General features: G+C 40.5%; 4 protein-coding genes across 4 annotated transcripts; 2 read left to right on the top strand and 2 right to left on the bottom strand.

The window, feature by feature from the left end:
- Nucleotides 1-179: 179 nt before the first annotated feature.
- On the bottom strand, nucleotides 180-3488 carry gmnn (geminin DNA replication inhibitor). The gene is made up of 7 exons (XM_026346853.1): nucleotides 3413-3488; nucleotides 2958-3023; nucleotides 1989-2090; nucleotides 1692-1842; nucleotides 1522-1604; nucleotides 1275-1385; nucleotides 180-1058 (listed from the first exon to the last, which is right to left on the bottom strand). The coding sequence occupies exons 2-7, from the start codon at nucleotides 3006-3008 to the stop codon at nucleotides 876-878; spliced, it is 681 nt and encodes a 226-aa protein (XP_026202638.1). The 5' UTR covers nucleotides 3009-3023; nucleotides 3413-3488; the 3' UTR covers nucleotides 180-875.
- Nucleotides 3489-3601: 113 nt separating this feature from the next.
- Nucleotides 3602-7568, top strand: c11h6orf62 (chromosome 11 C6orf62 homolog). Its single transcript, XM_026349042.1, has 5 exons — nucleotides 3602-5216; nucleotides 5353-5529; nucleotides 5619-5744; nucleotides 5988-6122; nucleotides 6224-7568. Exons 1-5 carry the CDS (start codon nucleotides 5088-5090, stop codon nucleotides 6347-6349), a joined length of 693 nt encoding a protein of 230 aa, XP_026204827.1. The 5' UTR covers nucleotides 3602-5087; the 3' UTR covers nucleotides 6350-7568.
- Nucleotides 7569-7570: 2 nt separating this feature from the next.
- On the bottom strand, nucleotides 7571-9430 carry acot13 (acyl-CoA thioesterase 13). Its single transcript, XM_026349043.1, has 3 exons — nucleotides 9290-9430; nucleotides 8946-9130; nucleotides 7571-7982 (listed from the first exon to the last, which is right to left on the bottom strand). Exons 1-3 carry the CDS (start codon nucleotides 9371-9373, stop codon nucleotides 7823-7825), a joined length of 429 nt encoding a protein of 142 aa, XP_026204828.1. The 5' UTR covers nucleotides 9374-9430; the 3' UTR covers nucleotides 7571-7822.
- A 237-nt stretch (nucleotides 9431-9667) lies between these two features.
- Nucleotides 9668-11971, top strand: tdp2b (tyrosyl-DNA phosphodiesterase 2b). The gene is made up of 7 exons (XM_026346933.1): nucleotides 9668-9887; nucleotides 10122-10246; nucleotides 10326-10475; nucleotides 10620-10711; nucleotides 10967-11085; nucleotides 11169-11339; nucleotides 11427-11971. Exons 1-7 carry the CDS (start codon nucleotides 9747-9749, stop codon nucleotides 11706-11708), a joined length of 1080 nt encoding a protein of 359 aa, XP_026202718.1. The 5' UTR covers nucleotides 9668-9746; the 3' UTR covers nucleotides 11709-11971.
- Nucleotides 11972-14673: the final 2702 nt, after the last annotated feature.

Below are 14673 nucleotides of genomic sequence, written 5' to 3' on the forward strand. Positions count from 1 at the left end.
ACCACATGGAACTTGTTTACTTACAAGTAAACTTGCTGGTCACTGTCAGCTTGTGCAAGATACATGTTCAGCTTCAACAACAGACCATGGAGGATAACTGGCAATGCACAAAGCAGAAAGAATTGTTTCACCACATTACAAGATTTATAAACAACAGTCATGACAAATGTTTGTTTATAAGTGTTTATTTTAAACAAGCTTTATGTACACCACTGTCATAACATTGCACAATCTTAAAGTGTAAACCAGACACTTTTAGGGAGGACAAATGTAGCACTAAATATAGCAATAACTCACTTTAGCTTGTCATAGCAAGAAAAGCACAGGTCTTAACATCTGTTAATTTCTTACTGCTCAGTGTAAACCCTTATTTAATAAAGTCAACCAAATGAGCATGGTGTTAAAGTGAACTGGGAAAGGGGGGTTTAAAAAAAAAAAAAAAAAAAAAAAAAAAAGTCAGGTTGGCAGAACACAAAGGATGTTAAGGTCTGCTGCCACTAAGCAGACCTTAGATTAAATGCTAGATTAAATGCATCCCAGGTTAAACTCACCAGGGCTCAGGTGGCAACTACCTGCTAATTTCCACTATGGGAACTGATTTCACTCTGAATATACACCTGTGCTTTTATTACTATGCCATGACAAAGTGACAAAAAAGGTGGCTCATTTCTGAACACTTAGTCTTTAGAAAAAATAAAAACACTTAAAATCTGTTCCTGTTCTTCAGTTTGAAACATTGATTTATCAGAAATTACTTTGACAAGCCATTTCCTCTAAAAGCAGGACAATATGGTTGCTGCCATATCACATTGGCTAGAAATCTGCTGCTGACCTGTATAAACAGTCCAAGTCCCAAAACATGCAACAGTTCTCATTTAATCATTCTCTCCAGAGGCCTCTGAATGTTCATGATCTGATGTCTCTTCCTCAGAGTCACTCTGGCTGTAATGAGAGTCTTCCTCATCTTCCTCACAGTAATCCTCATGCTCGTCTTCGTCAACATCAAGGGCGATGTCCCTCAGTTCCTCCAGATTGTCTGGACTCTTTCCAGTCAGCCGCTACATGAGATTAAGCATGTCAAGTTTTAAAAATATCAGGTCACTCTGTAGCAGCCCAGTTTTCTTTTAACCACAATAATGTAAACTTTTACACTCATCTAAATGATTTTAAGGAATTTATGAGCAAGTGTTTTCAGTAAAGCTTAAAAACAAAAGTAGCCTACTAGTTTAGGATATTCTGTTCAAATTTTGTGTTGAATGACAAACAATGCCTACCTCAATCATATCAGCCATGTACTGTACGTGTTGTGCCAACTCTTGCAACTCCTCATTCTCACTCTTAAGCTTTGTTATCTGTTCATCTTTGGCCTCAATGTCTTTGTGTAACTGTGGGGGGAGAAAAAAAAAAAAATTAACTTCAAATTCAGTGCCAGTTGGACTGATGCCAACTGAGATTTTCAGAGAGCGTGGGAACAGCTGAAGTGACAGCTAAACATTAGCCACCTCTCAGCAATTAACTCACCTTCTCGTTTTCCTGTAGAACACTGTATAAGGCCTTCCGTCGCTCGTCAGCTACCTCTTTCCAGTAGGTGGAAGGAGGAGTTTCTACAAAGACAGGGAGTTCAAGATTAAGATGCACTAAAATTTTCAGTTTTCAATTTATCAGTATAGGAACTATAAAATCATGCTTACCTTTGACCATAAGTTCATATGCTTCACTGGACATGCCATCAGTCAAAAACTGAGTTTCGTCTGTTTGTGTGGCTTTTACTTCTACCTTCACCCTCTTTGGACCCCTTTGTTCTGCACTCCACTGTTTCCGTTTGGGGATGACCTTTCCTGCCTTTGAAGAAAATAAAACCCACATTCATTTAGGTTTGTAGACCTATGGCAACAGACCAGTTACTGAATGGGTGAACACCAAAAAGGTTAATGTAAACAGAACTAACTTAATGGCCGAAATGAAATTCTAGTGAATCCACTGCATACCTGAGCTGACCTCCCCAAATCTTTGTTGGCAGCTGACAGCTGGAGGACCTGTAGTGTTTGCCTGGGGGGGCCCATTCCCTTTTGAGTTGGTGTGAAAAAGCTCTGCAAGAAATTAAAGACTCAAGTTATTGTTACCTTATTTGAGTAGGTCACAACTCAGATAATGGTAAAACAGAAGGCACCATCCTAACACTTTCCCAGGGGAGTACTTAGAAACTCAATACCAAGTCACATGGGAAATTACCATGACCAGTGTTCTCATTTTCAGAGCCTCTATTCACCAGAGCTTAGTCTCACCTCTCAAGCTTTATTTTAGTTACACTGTCACCATGGGAGAGGGCATAAGTGAAGTGCCTTAATAACACTGCTGCCATGTGCAACAGCCCCACAGGTGTGGGAAAAGGGGCAGGGCCCAAATTCTTTCAGCAGCGTGGGAAAGTTTGTCTTCATGGGTCATTACAGAACAGCCAACAAGCTCAGTTTATGTTTGGCTAAAATTAACACTGCTAGTGCGTTTTCTGCCTGTAAACATTATCTTTCAGCAGTGTAGGAGACAATGTCTGAAACTACTTCATGTAGAAAGTTTTCTAAATTGCAGATGCTTACAAAAAAAATAATAATAAGTCATCAAAACAGGCATTTCTTCTAGTCACAGTACAGATGTTCCCAATACCATTAACATTTCTTTTCAAATATCCCAGTCTGCACTATACAAAGACTAATTTGAATTAAGTTAATTCAAATTTAGCATTTACTGTTGATCTAATCATGTACTTATAAGAAACGTGTTCATGCCCCTAGTGTTTAAATTACCTTGTGTGGCCACATATTTACAAAAGCTTGTGTTTTTACAATCCATACAAACGGCAGCATATAAAACTACCCATTAGATACCCCGTGAACGCCTACGCTGGACTTTGATTTTGAGGGTAACGTTAACACCAAACAAAATGAATCATAATCACTCACCTTAATGTTCTCATTAGACATCTGCTGTCGGTGTTTCAGCTTTGCACTCATTTTCTTTCAAGAGACCTGGGGGTTCATTTACATATGGTTAGTACACACGGAAGAGCACAGGGTGGGAGCTAGTGTTACCGTAGCTATTTGGACAAACAAAATAAGCTGTAGCTAGCCTTTAAACGCGACAATAACTGGTCGTTAACTGTGTGTTATGTGAAACAACCTCATTAGCGTTAGCTGGTTAAAAGACAACGCTAGCGTTAACGTTAACTGCTAGCTAGCTAGCTAGCGCGTCCGTAGACAAAATGCAGTACAAAAGGCCGACTGACCCAGCTAACTAGCGTTCAAAATAAACCAACTTAAACAAAGATTATATGGGATTTTGCTATCGGTGCTTGAAAAGCAGCAGACGTGATGAATGTTACATTAAATCGATGTTAAACACCGTAAACACAACTCACCTTTAGCGTCGAACAAAAACCAAGTTGATAAACCGCCGTTTCTGGCTGCGGATCTCGCGCCAGCGGCTTAAATACGCCCACTGGGTCACGTGACAAACGCACCGCTCACGAGGAAGTTTTTTTTTTTTTTTGTTTTTTCTTCCACGTGCGGTCACATGTCAACGTGCATCACGCGTGACGTCAGATCTTTGTAGCTGAGCGTCAGCAGCCATTTTGGGGAGGCTGTGGATCGACGAGCCCTGTGCCATTATTAGCTGCCCAAAAACACACAAAGAAACCAAACGGGGAAACGTTGGACGACACGCCGTTAAATATGGGCCCACCGGCAGACAGAACACAGCACATGTCGACTGAAAGAACGGAGGATTTCAGCTGGATTGTCGATTTATCTTGACATGGCATGTTGCAGGGCGAGTCGGAGGTTGTGACGACTGACGAAAAGAAGAGAAAGAAAACAAGCGCAGCAAACACCTCGAAACTTCAGACGTGAAAGACGTGGGAAATTTTGTTTAGCTGACGTTTATTTCGCCGTTCAACGTTTGTCGTTGGTTTGGCTAGTGATTCCCGGGCTGTTTATTATCGATGGTGTTGTTGATTAGACACGACTGAAGCTAATTATACCTAGCTAAAATGCTGAGCATAAGCAAATCCAGTTAGTCAGTCAACGCTGCAGGTCTCTTGACTCTCACGGCACTGGTAGTCACACTGAACCAAGCGAGAACATGTAAACTCGTGGAAAGATGACTGTACGCTAGTTAGCCAACCGCACACAGGCCTCAATTTAGCCAGTCAGTCAGAAGATAAGATGTAGCTATATCGTCGGTTCACTACTAGTTAGTGTCGGAAGTGAAAGCCTAGATTAGCTTGCTAGCTCACTTTAGCTAGTGTGCTAAAAATACACCCACATCATGACTATCGGCAGTGGCAGCACCGCAGGCCGTGGGCCAAATGAGTGGCAGTAAAAGTTAAGGAAATGTCAAGTTACTGTCACAGTAGACTTCGATGTTATTCGGTGCCAACATCTCCTGGCATCCGTATTTACCTGCCATGTTCGTCTGTATCCCCAATCTGTCAGTAACACGCACATAACGCAGTCTCTACAGAGAAACGCACACAACACGACAGCCATGGATGAGGGACTTTGAAATGACCCAACTAATAGGATATTTGTCCGCTCGCTAGTCTGTAGTCCTCAAATTCACTTGCAAAATATACTACCGCTATGGGTTTTTATAGTAGCATCCGTTTCTGTTGCTTCCAGTAACATTTACGGAAGAAATGTCATTTTGAGTTGCTCTTTCTTTTAACTCTCCATTGTTATCCGTCGTCAATGGCAGATTGAGGGAAAAAAAGGCCAGTTTATTTTAAGTCATGTCTTAAAACGTGGATTTCTGATCAGGTGATAAGGAGATGTAGTCTTAGTTTGTTGATCATTTCCCTCCTCAACACTGCCCTTTTACAAAAGAATTAAAAATGACTTAGTTTTACTTCTGATTTGTTGACCTTTTCAGTTGGTAGTTGGTGGGCAATTCACAGATCTAGCCTAGAGTTGTTTGATGCATTGATTCTGTATCAGGCATCTAGCTCCATCCTTTATCCAGCGTATAAATACAAAAGTAGAGAGTGTAGACAAAGTATTCTGCTCAAGAGAAGACACTTCCATCAAAATCTAACCATGGGGGACCCAACTTCACGAAGAAATCAAACAAGAAATCGACTTAGAGCTCAACTTCGGAAGAAAAGGGAATCTTTGGCTGATCAGTTTGACTTCAAGATTTATATAGCCTTCGTTTTCAAAGAAAAGGTTTGTCCGCAAATGGGGGCATTTGCTTATCCCTCATTGTGTTGCAAATTTTATGTCCTATTTAAACTTGTGCCTGACCATATGACAAAGGCAAAAAATTTAATTGCGTGTTTGTTTTTGTGTTTTGTCGTTACAGACGAAGAAGTCAGCACTTTTTGAGGTAGCTGAAGTGGTGCCAGTGATGACCAACAACTATGAAGAAAACATCCTACGAGGTGTGCGGGATTCCAGCTACTCTCTTGAGAGTTCAATAGAACTCCTGCAAAAAGACATTGTGCAACTACACGCCCCCCGATACCAGTCAATGCGAAGGGTAAGACAGTGAACCATGTGAAGAGCGGGAAGTGTGAGGGTAAATTTATTTTTTATGTTAATATATTTTCCCTGATCATCTGTTTTTAGGATGTGATAGGCTGCACACAGGAGATGGACTTCATTCTTTGGCCACGCAACGATATTGAAAAGATTGTCTGTCTGCTGTTCTCCAGATGGAAGGGGGCTGATGATGAACCCTTTAGGCCTGTTCAGGTCAGAGGATAACATTTTGTCAGATTACTTGTTACTTTGTGATGTTTTCTCTATAATGTATATACATTTAAGCCTGCATGTAAAGAATAACAGGTGAACAGCACTAATAACAGGGGTGTTATTGTAGTGCATATGTAAAAATGCACGTTTCCCATTCAGCTGTCGAAATTGACTTTACACATACTATAGATCACCCTTCCCTGGAGGATGACTTGACTCACAAGTTTGTCCTCTGATTTACAGGCCAAGTTTGAATTTCATCATGGAGACTACGAGAAGCAGTGCTTGCATGCTTTGGGTCGTAAAGACAAGGCTGGAATGGTCATGAACAACCCAACTCAGTCTGTATTTCTCTTCATGGATAGACAGCACTTACAGGTGAGTTCTAGGAATGAGACGTGTGTCACTTATTTGAAAAGGTGAAACCTCACAGTCTCTTGACACTTAACCACAACTTTTTTTGTCCACCTCTCTTGTAGACTCCTAAAACCAAGGCCACAGTTTTCAAGTTGTGCAGCCTCTGCCTGTACTTGCCCCAGGACCAGCTGACCTGCTGGGGTGCGGGAGACATAGAGGATCACCTTCGACCATACATGCCTGATTAGGGCTTCCTTATTCACCCAACCACATAGGGAAAAGCCCCTCCCCATCATCCTGCCTAAGCTTTCAGAAGCAAATTGATGTACTCATCTCTACCTGGTTCCTTTTTAAAAGATTTGAACTTGTGCTTGGATCTCTCCTTTTTTGTTACCTACTTGTTCTCCTCTCCCAGACCTGAAGCTGATTTAGTTCCCATTCTTGTTTTTTTTTTTTTTTTTTTTTTTTTTTTTTTCCCCCTCATGTTCCCAGTGTTTCCCCTCTTCTCTCTGCCATTTTTGGATTGGTTCCTGTTTTTTTTTTTCCTTCCCCCCCCCCTTCATTCCCTCCTACTCACTCATCCATTTTTTATTTGAACCTGCACGAACATTGATTTTGAGTGGTTGGTTGTTCTCTTGGAGCTACACTGTCAACAGCACCGGTCATTGAAGGAACTCTTTATGTTGCATCAAAACAGGAACAACAATACCCAGGTCTTCACAGTGGTTCTCAGATGGACGTGTTTTATATCCTTGTTGTCAAAAGAAAGGATTGTTAAAGCTTGGTTGTAATGTCAAGGGGGTTTCTAGAACACCTTTACACAATCTTTTGACCAAGGACAGGTGTGAATAGGTGTTAAAACACCTGTGTAAGCAAAGATAACAAGATGAACAATATTTGTCAAATCATATGGTGTAGGTATTGCTTCTTATAAACCGCCTTAGTTTTTTTTTTGCTGGACTTTTAAAAGATGTTTTGGTGTCATTTGCTTTCCTCTGACATGCTAGGCAGGCCTTTGCTAAACACTTGAGCGACTCAAAAGGCATTGTATACACGTTGAGAGATGATGTTGAAGGTCATTGTTACCGTTCAAGCCGTTCATGCACTATTCATTTAAGCTAATGAAATCAGATTTTTTTTTTTTTATGTTTTGTTTATTTGGGCTGTGGGTTCAAATTGAAATGGTGATATATTTAATGTTTAACAGGCCTAACAAGAGTTGCTGAAAGCTAACTGATTTTTGTTTAATTTGACCTACTAAAATTAAGATAATTTGCTGCCATGCTCATTAAAATTGGGTTTTGCAGGCTTGCTTGTCAAAGAATATAAAGCACATATTTTTGTTCATTGTTGATTCAGTGTGTTGAAAGGGTTTAAGGCGTGTAACTTCTAGGTTTTTTTCTGTTGATGATTCTCAAATCAATACTGCTGAGCATATTCCAATACAGTGCAAATTCTGAAAACATCTGAAAACTTGTCCACTTGTTTTATTGCATGTGAAAGACTCATAAATACAGGAGTGACTGTGACCATACAATTCAGTGAGTAGTATTATGGAGTTGTGGCTTCCACCAATGTTAGCTAAATTACTACTCAAAGAAAAAAAAAAACAGCTTAGCAGCAAACTGTGCAGGCAGAGGTAAGGTCACGTTTGCTCAACTACTTCGTTTTAACAGTACATTTACATGATGTTATTTAGACAGGTATACATTGTAAACAATTTAACTGCTGCCAAGGTGTTTGGTGTGTCTTCCTTGTGCAATGAGCTTCCCTGTGGCCTTGCTGGTGAGGTCTACGGTGGCAAATGCCAACGTACGTCCTTGCTTCAGAACCTGAGCAGTAATCAGTACATCCTCTCCTATCTTGGCAGCATTCATGTATCTGTAAAATAGTGAAAATCTTTTCAGTCATTTGTAGTTTATATAGTTATTCTTGAGGAATGCAGAAATAGTAAAAATATGGAGATAAATTCAGCATAATTTTAAGACAGGCTGAGACCACTGATATTTTTAGGGTTAATATGTTTGTGAATTAGGGAAAATCTAAATTGTTTTATCCAGCCTGTAATCACAGCTGTAGTTACAATTCATCATCATATAGCAACATATTCATATGCCTTGTATTTTTCCTAGTGTTTTAGGAAACAGGGATGAATTTACATTACATTGCATAACATATTAATATGCATATTCTATTAGACTACTTAAATTTGATAATTTTTATCTAATCACAAAGACACTCATAAATGTATTTCATGAATAGCATTTCTCAATATTGTGCATAACCTTCCAACATCCCTTCAAAAACACAAACTATTTAAAACCAAAAAGCAACATTGCAGCTAAGAAATAAAGGCAAATCTGATTCATTAAACATTCAGTTAAACAGCTGCTGCAAAACCCGGGTAAATATATTAGCCAACTGGGAAGGTTAATTTTACACATTTTGCTTAATAATGGCTTTGGCATGAACTAACTATACAACAAATCTACCAGTCTAATTTAAAATAGATTTAAGAGCTCAAAATCCAAATAATTTTAATAATCCCGGAGAGAAATTGCTTTGCCTTGTTCCAGTTGTTTTCTGCTCACAAAAACAATTCAACACCTTGCAATAAAAAATAAAAAAAAAATCTAAATCTGAATAATGATAAAATGGCATAATAATAGTGATGGTCAAAAGTTGAACGTGAGGATGATCAAATAATAGTAAATACCAGTGTAGTTAACATTATTATATAGTGCAGTTACATAATTTAAATGTCATATCCACGGACGATGCAGTGCTTTTTAAGGGTACAGCATTTATGTCTATAGCAGTGAGGTTTGCACTCACGGGACTCACGTTATGTTCATATCCACGCTGACTCCGGGTGCTCCTCTCTCAGTGTTCATGATAGCCACGGTGGAAATAACGTCGACCAGAGTGGCTGTCAGACCGCCGTGCAGCGTCCCTCCCCGGTTGGTGTGTTCCTCTTCTACCCGCATCTCACACACCAGCTTACCCGGGACAGCAGACAAAATGTCCACCTGAGGTAAAAACATACATACCAACTGGTGAGAGACAGTACAGCAATGCCGACTACAGCTAGGTTAACTGAGAGCGCAGGCTGACACACACAGAGTGTACTCGGAGCCACAAAAATAAATGTTCAGAGTTCAAGAAATGTGCAGAATTTAAATATTTACCTTGCTCAGAACTCTATCAAAACCTGGGTTATCTACCATGACTCTCATTATTTGTTTTAACGAATTTAAACTCATGGATACCATATTTGTGACTACAGCCAATGTCAAACTTGTGTTTACTTCAGACCGGAAACGGCTGCGTTTGATAACTCGTCCGGGTGAAACTGCAAACTAAGCGGCAATAAATATGTACACGTCCATAAATCTATCTATCTAGCTAAGATGCTAGTTGAATTGTGTTTATACCAGATGTGAAATTTAGAAAACACTGTTATAGTGGCAGTATTACATGAACGTATGTGTAGCCGCTCCTTTTTAACCATACAACATACAATTTGCTGCGTTGTTGACATAAGCAACTTACCCCGGAAGCTTTTCACTGGTGCACCTGAGCTGTCTAGCAGAGGGAGTTTGTAAGTAACATTAGTAGTAGTAGTAACATTAGTGTGTATAAATCATGGCTTCTGACGCCGATAAGCCGTCAGTTTCTAACGCAGAAGAAAACAGAACTCGTCTCTGCGACGAGTTTGCTGCTATAGCGGGAACTGACAGCGCCGTGGCTCAGTGCTACCTGGCTGAAAATGACTGGGAGATGGAGGTAACGCTACAGGGGATCCGTTACATTGATTTAGCATTAGCTCTCACATGTAGCACTACATAGCTAAAGTTAGATTAGTGTCGTGGTCACTGATACCAGTAAAACACAGCTGGCATATTTCACTAATTAGGTCATCCTCTAAAGCTAAAAACACAGGTCCTACAACTGTTTAAATGTCTGCTGTGATTATTTTAAGTCACGTTGAATTATCTTTAACTGTCACTTGTCTTACAGCGAGCTTTGAACTCATTCTTTGAAGCAGACATGGAGAAAATATTTGAAGTCGAAGATTCTCCAGAGAGAGACAAAAGCCCCAAAACCAAGAGGCAGAAGGTTGAAGAACCTGCAGCTGCTGCTTGGTAAGTCTGGTTTCTTTTATTTATTCATTTACTGCACAGTACTTCTCACTATTTTCAACCAAAATTCACAAATTTCCAGCATAGATTTGACTGAAGACAGTCCTGCGTCTACACATAAACCATCAGAAGAAGACGATGGAAAACTGTCACTGATCTCCTGGAATGTGGACGGACTCGACACCGACAACCTTGGTGAACGGGCCAGAGGCCTGTGCTCCTACTTAGTCTTGTAAGCATGTGTTACCTTTATTAGTTGTCAGGGGGATATCTACTCAATTATTATCAGAGATCATCAACAGAGCAACAGGAAATTAAATGTTGCTCGGGGATACAGTGGGAGATAGTGTTTGAAAAGTTATTTTTCTCATCACAGATACACTCCTGATGTGGTGTTCCTACAAGAGCTCATTCCACCCTATGTCCAGTACTTGAAGAAACGGGCTGTGAGCTACCTGATCATTGAAGGTACAGTATGTTTGATGATAGAGGTATTTCCACTGGACTTTATTTTCTACCTTTCTGTTAGCATGCACTGTCTTAGATTATGTAGAGTTTAACACAGCAATGACCATGTTTCAATTAACCAGGACAGGATACACTAAAATAGACTATACACAAAGTATACAGCACTAAATTCAAAATCCACCCAGAATATCAGCTAAATTGTGAAAAACTGCAGTTAACCTAAACCTAACCCTTTTCTTTACTTGTGCTGACCAGGCGGTGAAGATGGTTACTTCACTGGGATAATGCTGAAGAGGTCACGAGTCAAACTGGTGGAGAGCGAGATAGTGACTTATCCCACCACTAAAATGATGAGAAATCTGCTTGTAGCTCAGGTTTGTGCGTTGACAGGTTGTACAAATCTCCTACATTTAGTTGACATAAATGTGACCTATTATTCCTTGAATATTACATGTAGGTGGATTTTAAAGACCAGAAACTGTGTCTGATGACGTCCCACTTTGAGAGTTGTAAAGGCCATGCTGAAGAGCGGATGAAGCAGCTGCGAGTGGTGATGCAGAGGATGAGAGAGGCACCTGACAATGTCACCATCCTGTTTGGGGGAGACACCAACCTGAGAGACACTGAGGTTAGTCATTGGTATTAATACCAGTCAGTTCATAATCAGCAGACAGTCACAGTGCATCACTAACACTTGATCTGGACTCTACATCAGGTGGCCAAGGTGGGTCTACCCCCCAGTGTCTGTGATGTCTGGGAGCGACTGGGCAAACAGGAGCACTGCCGCTACACATGGGACACCAAAGCTAACAACAACAAGACTGTACCCTATGTCAGTAGGTGCCGCTTTGACCGGATCTACCTCCGCCCAGCAACCAGGGATGGAGTTCCACATCTGGTCCCTGACCACATGGCCCTGGTGGGACTGGAAAAACTGGACTGTGGCCGCTACACTAGTGATCACTGGGGAATCTACTGTAGCTTCTCTGCTCAGTAGAAATGCAAAACAAACCGAAACATGCTGCTTTTCAAGCGAAAGCTTTTCTTTTAACATGAACTGGTCCAGTTTGTTTGCATTTTGCAGTGTTCACACCACAGAAAGACTTTTTCTTTAAAAGATGATGACCACTGGCCTAATCCGAGACTGGTTGCTTATTCATTTTATAACTCAATTTCGTTATTTTTTACCTTGTGTCTGTTTATTTTGCGCTAATCTTTCTCTGCACTTACAGTTAAATAGATAACTAAATGTAAAAAGCACCAAATAAATATTAAATTAATAAAGTTTGCAGTCTCATTAAATGTTTTTTCTAATTGAGTTTGACCTTTGAAACAACACAGTGTCCTCACAAAGTTCATTAGTAACCATTCTGGATCAATTGATTATCACATTATAGATTATCACATTATCTTTCTCAGCAAATGGAGGTTTCCCAGGGGTCAGTGAACATCAGTCAACATTTTGTTTTCAAATATTATGATTTTGTCACATTAGAGGAATGACATTGAAATCTAGTTCATTATACTCTATAGCAGGGATGGGAAATTCCCGTCCTCAAGGTCTGCTGCCCTACCCACTGCTGATAACCTGGTTTACGTGTTCATTTAGAAACTGGAAGGTGCCTTCTCAGATGGGGGCAGCAGCCCTTAAGGACCAGTGTTAAATCTTCCGATAGTCAGAACTGTGTATTTGTGTAGCATTGACATTTGACCACCAGAGAGCAGTACAGAGTTAAATTGTAATTATTTAAACAGACTTGAACAGTCACCAGGTCAATGAGATCAGACGTTTCACTGGTCACAGTAGGAAAACCACAGTTGAAATTTCTATTGTTAGTGTGGGTCTATACGGTAAGTAAACTAGTAAACAATGGTATAGTACTGGAGCTCCTAAAAATACTACAGCCTACTCCTGTATATGTATATGTAACCAGGTGTAACCTCCTCTTCACAGTCACCGCCAACACACTGTCAAGACGTCCCTCTCGCCACTCTGTCTTTGTGCAGCCTTCAAATCTCAGTGTTTTCATGTTTGCTCCGTAAACAGACAGCACAGTCACACAGCAAAGAAGAGCTGACCTTAGGAGAGGACACAGATGTCACTCTTCCCTAAGAGCAGGCGTCATCAGAATACGTCTCATTCCCTTGTTTGTCCCACCAATCACTGGTTCTAGACCAGAAAGGACACATGGAAAACGTCGTTGTTTTATCGGTTTGAGGATTTTTCCTCATTTTGGATAATAGCTTTTAAAATCACGAATTCGCTGCAGAAAATGATGTATTACTACTTACTTTAACATATACTTAACTATACAATACACAATATAAACAAACTAGGTCCTTATTTGGTGTAATAACACTGCTTCAAGGACAGTTCTGTATTTTGCCAACTTCATGTAATGTGTAAGTCCAGTTTACAAAAGGTTGAAACATTAAAAATTGAAAGTAACTGTGAGTTTACATAGAAAATAGATGCTCCATTAAACTTTCATAATAACAAAAACTCACAGTGACTTATCCTTATAATGAAATATATTCAAAATGTTTTGTATGTTTTTGCAGAAATTGAATTGTTAACTTACTCCTCAAGAGGTGCGGTTTCACACTATCACATCGAGGACAAGAACAGCAGCAGGTCAGAGATGGTACAGATGGAGGCAACAGCTGTCTGTGCCAAGAAAGCTGTCACATGATCTATCCGTCTGCCTTGAGCAGGATCCCTCTGCCAGAGGATGATCAGCACTTCCCTCCTTCACAAATCTGAAAACGTCCACACCATAAGTTTCCCTCTGGATGGATGCATGGACACATTCCAAGATCATCTCACTCACTCCGTTTTTGTCTTTTATAATCTCGCTCTCTGATGTGTTTTCAAGCACCACCAGCCTCACAGATGTATTTTTGGAGTTTTCCCTCTGAAAGCTCAGCCCTTAGTGAGAACTAAGGCTTTCATTTGAGGCCCGTCAAAATGAATGTTCTCGGTTTTGTGTGGACGTATCTGATTGCTGGCAGGGAGGCTCTGGGATGAGGTTTGTCCTTTGAGGCAGTGTTGGATGATGATGGACTGGACACACATCTGACCTGAGCCCGGAAGAGATCAACAGGGTTGTGGGATTTGTGTGTGTTTACTGCAGTTCCTGGTAGCAGGTGGAGCCACAAACGCAAAAAGGGTTCTGTTAATAATTGATGAATGGCTGGACTCTGGCTGGGTTGTTGTATTATTTTTTTTTGTAGTTGTTTTTTTTGGGGGGTGATATGAGAAAATGGCTGTGGGCAATATTTCCCACTGTGTGAGAGTGGTAAAATGGCCACGGTGCTGCTCACAAGCAGGAGAATGTGAACGTTATCTGTCAGACGCCGTCCACACAAACCCTCACATCCTCTGTACAGAGAACTTGTCACAGGCAAGGGCAAGAATAAGTGGTGCTCCACTCTTTATCACCACCGCCCCATCCATCACTGCTTCACTTCAAAATCACTGTGACAAACTGCCCCAGAAGCCAGCATTATTTCTGACCACGCAGTCCTGCTGCATCTGCTGCATATTTGAGGACTGACAGTTATTTAGAGGTTTGCAAGATAAGGGGAAACCTTCTGAGTGAGAACATTTTGTCTTCCATCATTCAAGGAAGAGCTGGCAAGGAAGCCAGGTAATATTCAGTGACTCATGCAGGGATTCTGGGTGAGGTCATTTATGTCTGAGAGAGGGTTTTATCAAATGTTTAGCAACATTTTTAAATCAGCAATGGAAGCTTTTCCACAGATTTTTGACAGTCTCTGACGGATACTAGTTACTTCAGGCTGTTTTTCAATCTCAAAAAGCAAGTCTGACTGAAAGTTTGATCGGGTTAAACAAGGACAGGCATTCACTCTGGATTACATAACATATTGCACGCTTTAAATTATTAAACAAAGCGAGGAACGGACTAGACGTTTGTTAAAGGGGTACTTCAGAGATTTAG

Source organism: Anabas testudineus, chromosome 11 (genome assembly GCF_900324465.2).
Source record: "Anabas testudineus chromosome 11, fAnaTes1.2, whole genome shotgun sequence".
Lineage (NCBI taxonomy): Eukaryota > Metazoa > Chordata > Actinopteri > Anabantiformes > Anabantidae > Anabas > Anabas testudineus.

What these genes read in the sequence shown, in the direction of transcription:
- tdp2b (XM_026346933.1), top strand. Translation starts at nt 9,747, where the DNA reads ATGGCTTCTGACGCCGATAAGCCGTCAGTTTCTAACGCAGAAGAAAAC. An exon ending in AAAATGACTGGGAGATGGAG is followed by an intron (nt 9,888 to 10,121) that starts GTAACGCTACAG and finishes CTTGTCTTACAG; the next exon opens with CGAGCTTTGAACTCATTCTT. An exon ending in GAACCTGCAGCTGCTGCTTG is followed by an intron (nt 10,247 to 10,325) that starts GTAAGTCTGGTT and finishes ACAAATTTCCAG; the next exon opens with CATAGATTTGACTGAAGACA.
- acot13 (XM_026349043.1), bottom strand. Translation starts at nt 9,373, where the DNA reads ATGGTATCCATGAGTTTAAATTCGTTAAAACAAATAATGAGAGTCATG. An exon ending in TTGATAGAGTTCTGAGCAAG is followed by an intron (nt 9,131 to 9,289) that starts GTAAATATTTAA and finishes TTTTTACCTCAG; the next exon opens with GTGGACATTTTGTCTGCTGT. An exon ending in AGCGTGGATATGAACATAAC is followed by an intron (nt 7,983 to 8,945) that starts GTGAGTCCCGTG and finishes ACTATTTTACAG; the next exon opens with ATACATGAATGCTGCCAAGA.
- c11h6orf62 (XM_026349042.1), top strand. Translation starts at nt 5,088, where the DNA reads ATGGGGGACCCAACTTCACGAAGAAATCAAACAAGAAATCGACTTAGA. An exon ending in GATACCAGTCAATGCGAAGG is followed by an intron (nt 5,530 to 5,618) that starts GTAAGACAGTGA and finishes ATCTGTTTTTAG; the next exon opens with GATGTGATAGGCTGCACACA. An exon ending in AACCCTTTAGGCCTGTTCAG is followed by an intron (nt 5,745 to 5,987) that starts GTCAGAGGATAA and finishes TCTGATTTACAG; the next exon opens with GCCAAGTTTGAATTTCATCA.
- gmnn (XM_026346853.1), bottom strand. Translation starts at nt 3,008, where the DNA reads ATGAGTGCAAAGCTGAAACACCGACAGCAGATGTCTAATGAGAACATT. An exon ending in TGTCTAATGAGAACATTAAG is followed by an intron (nt 2,091 to 2,957) that starts GTGAGTGATTAT and finishes AATTTCTTGCAG; the next exon opens with AGCTTTTTCACACCAACTCA. An exon ending in ATTTGGGGAGGTCAGCTCAG is followed by an intron (nt 1,843 to 1,988) that starts GTATGCAGTGGA and finishes TTTTCTTCAAAG; the next exon opens with GCAGGAAAGGTCATCCCCAA.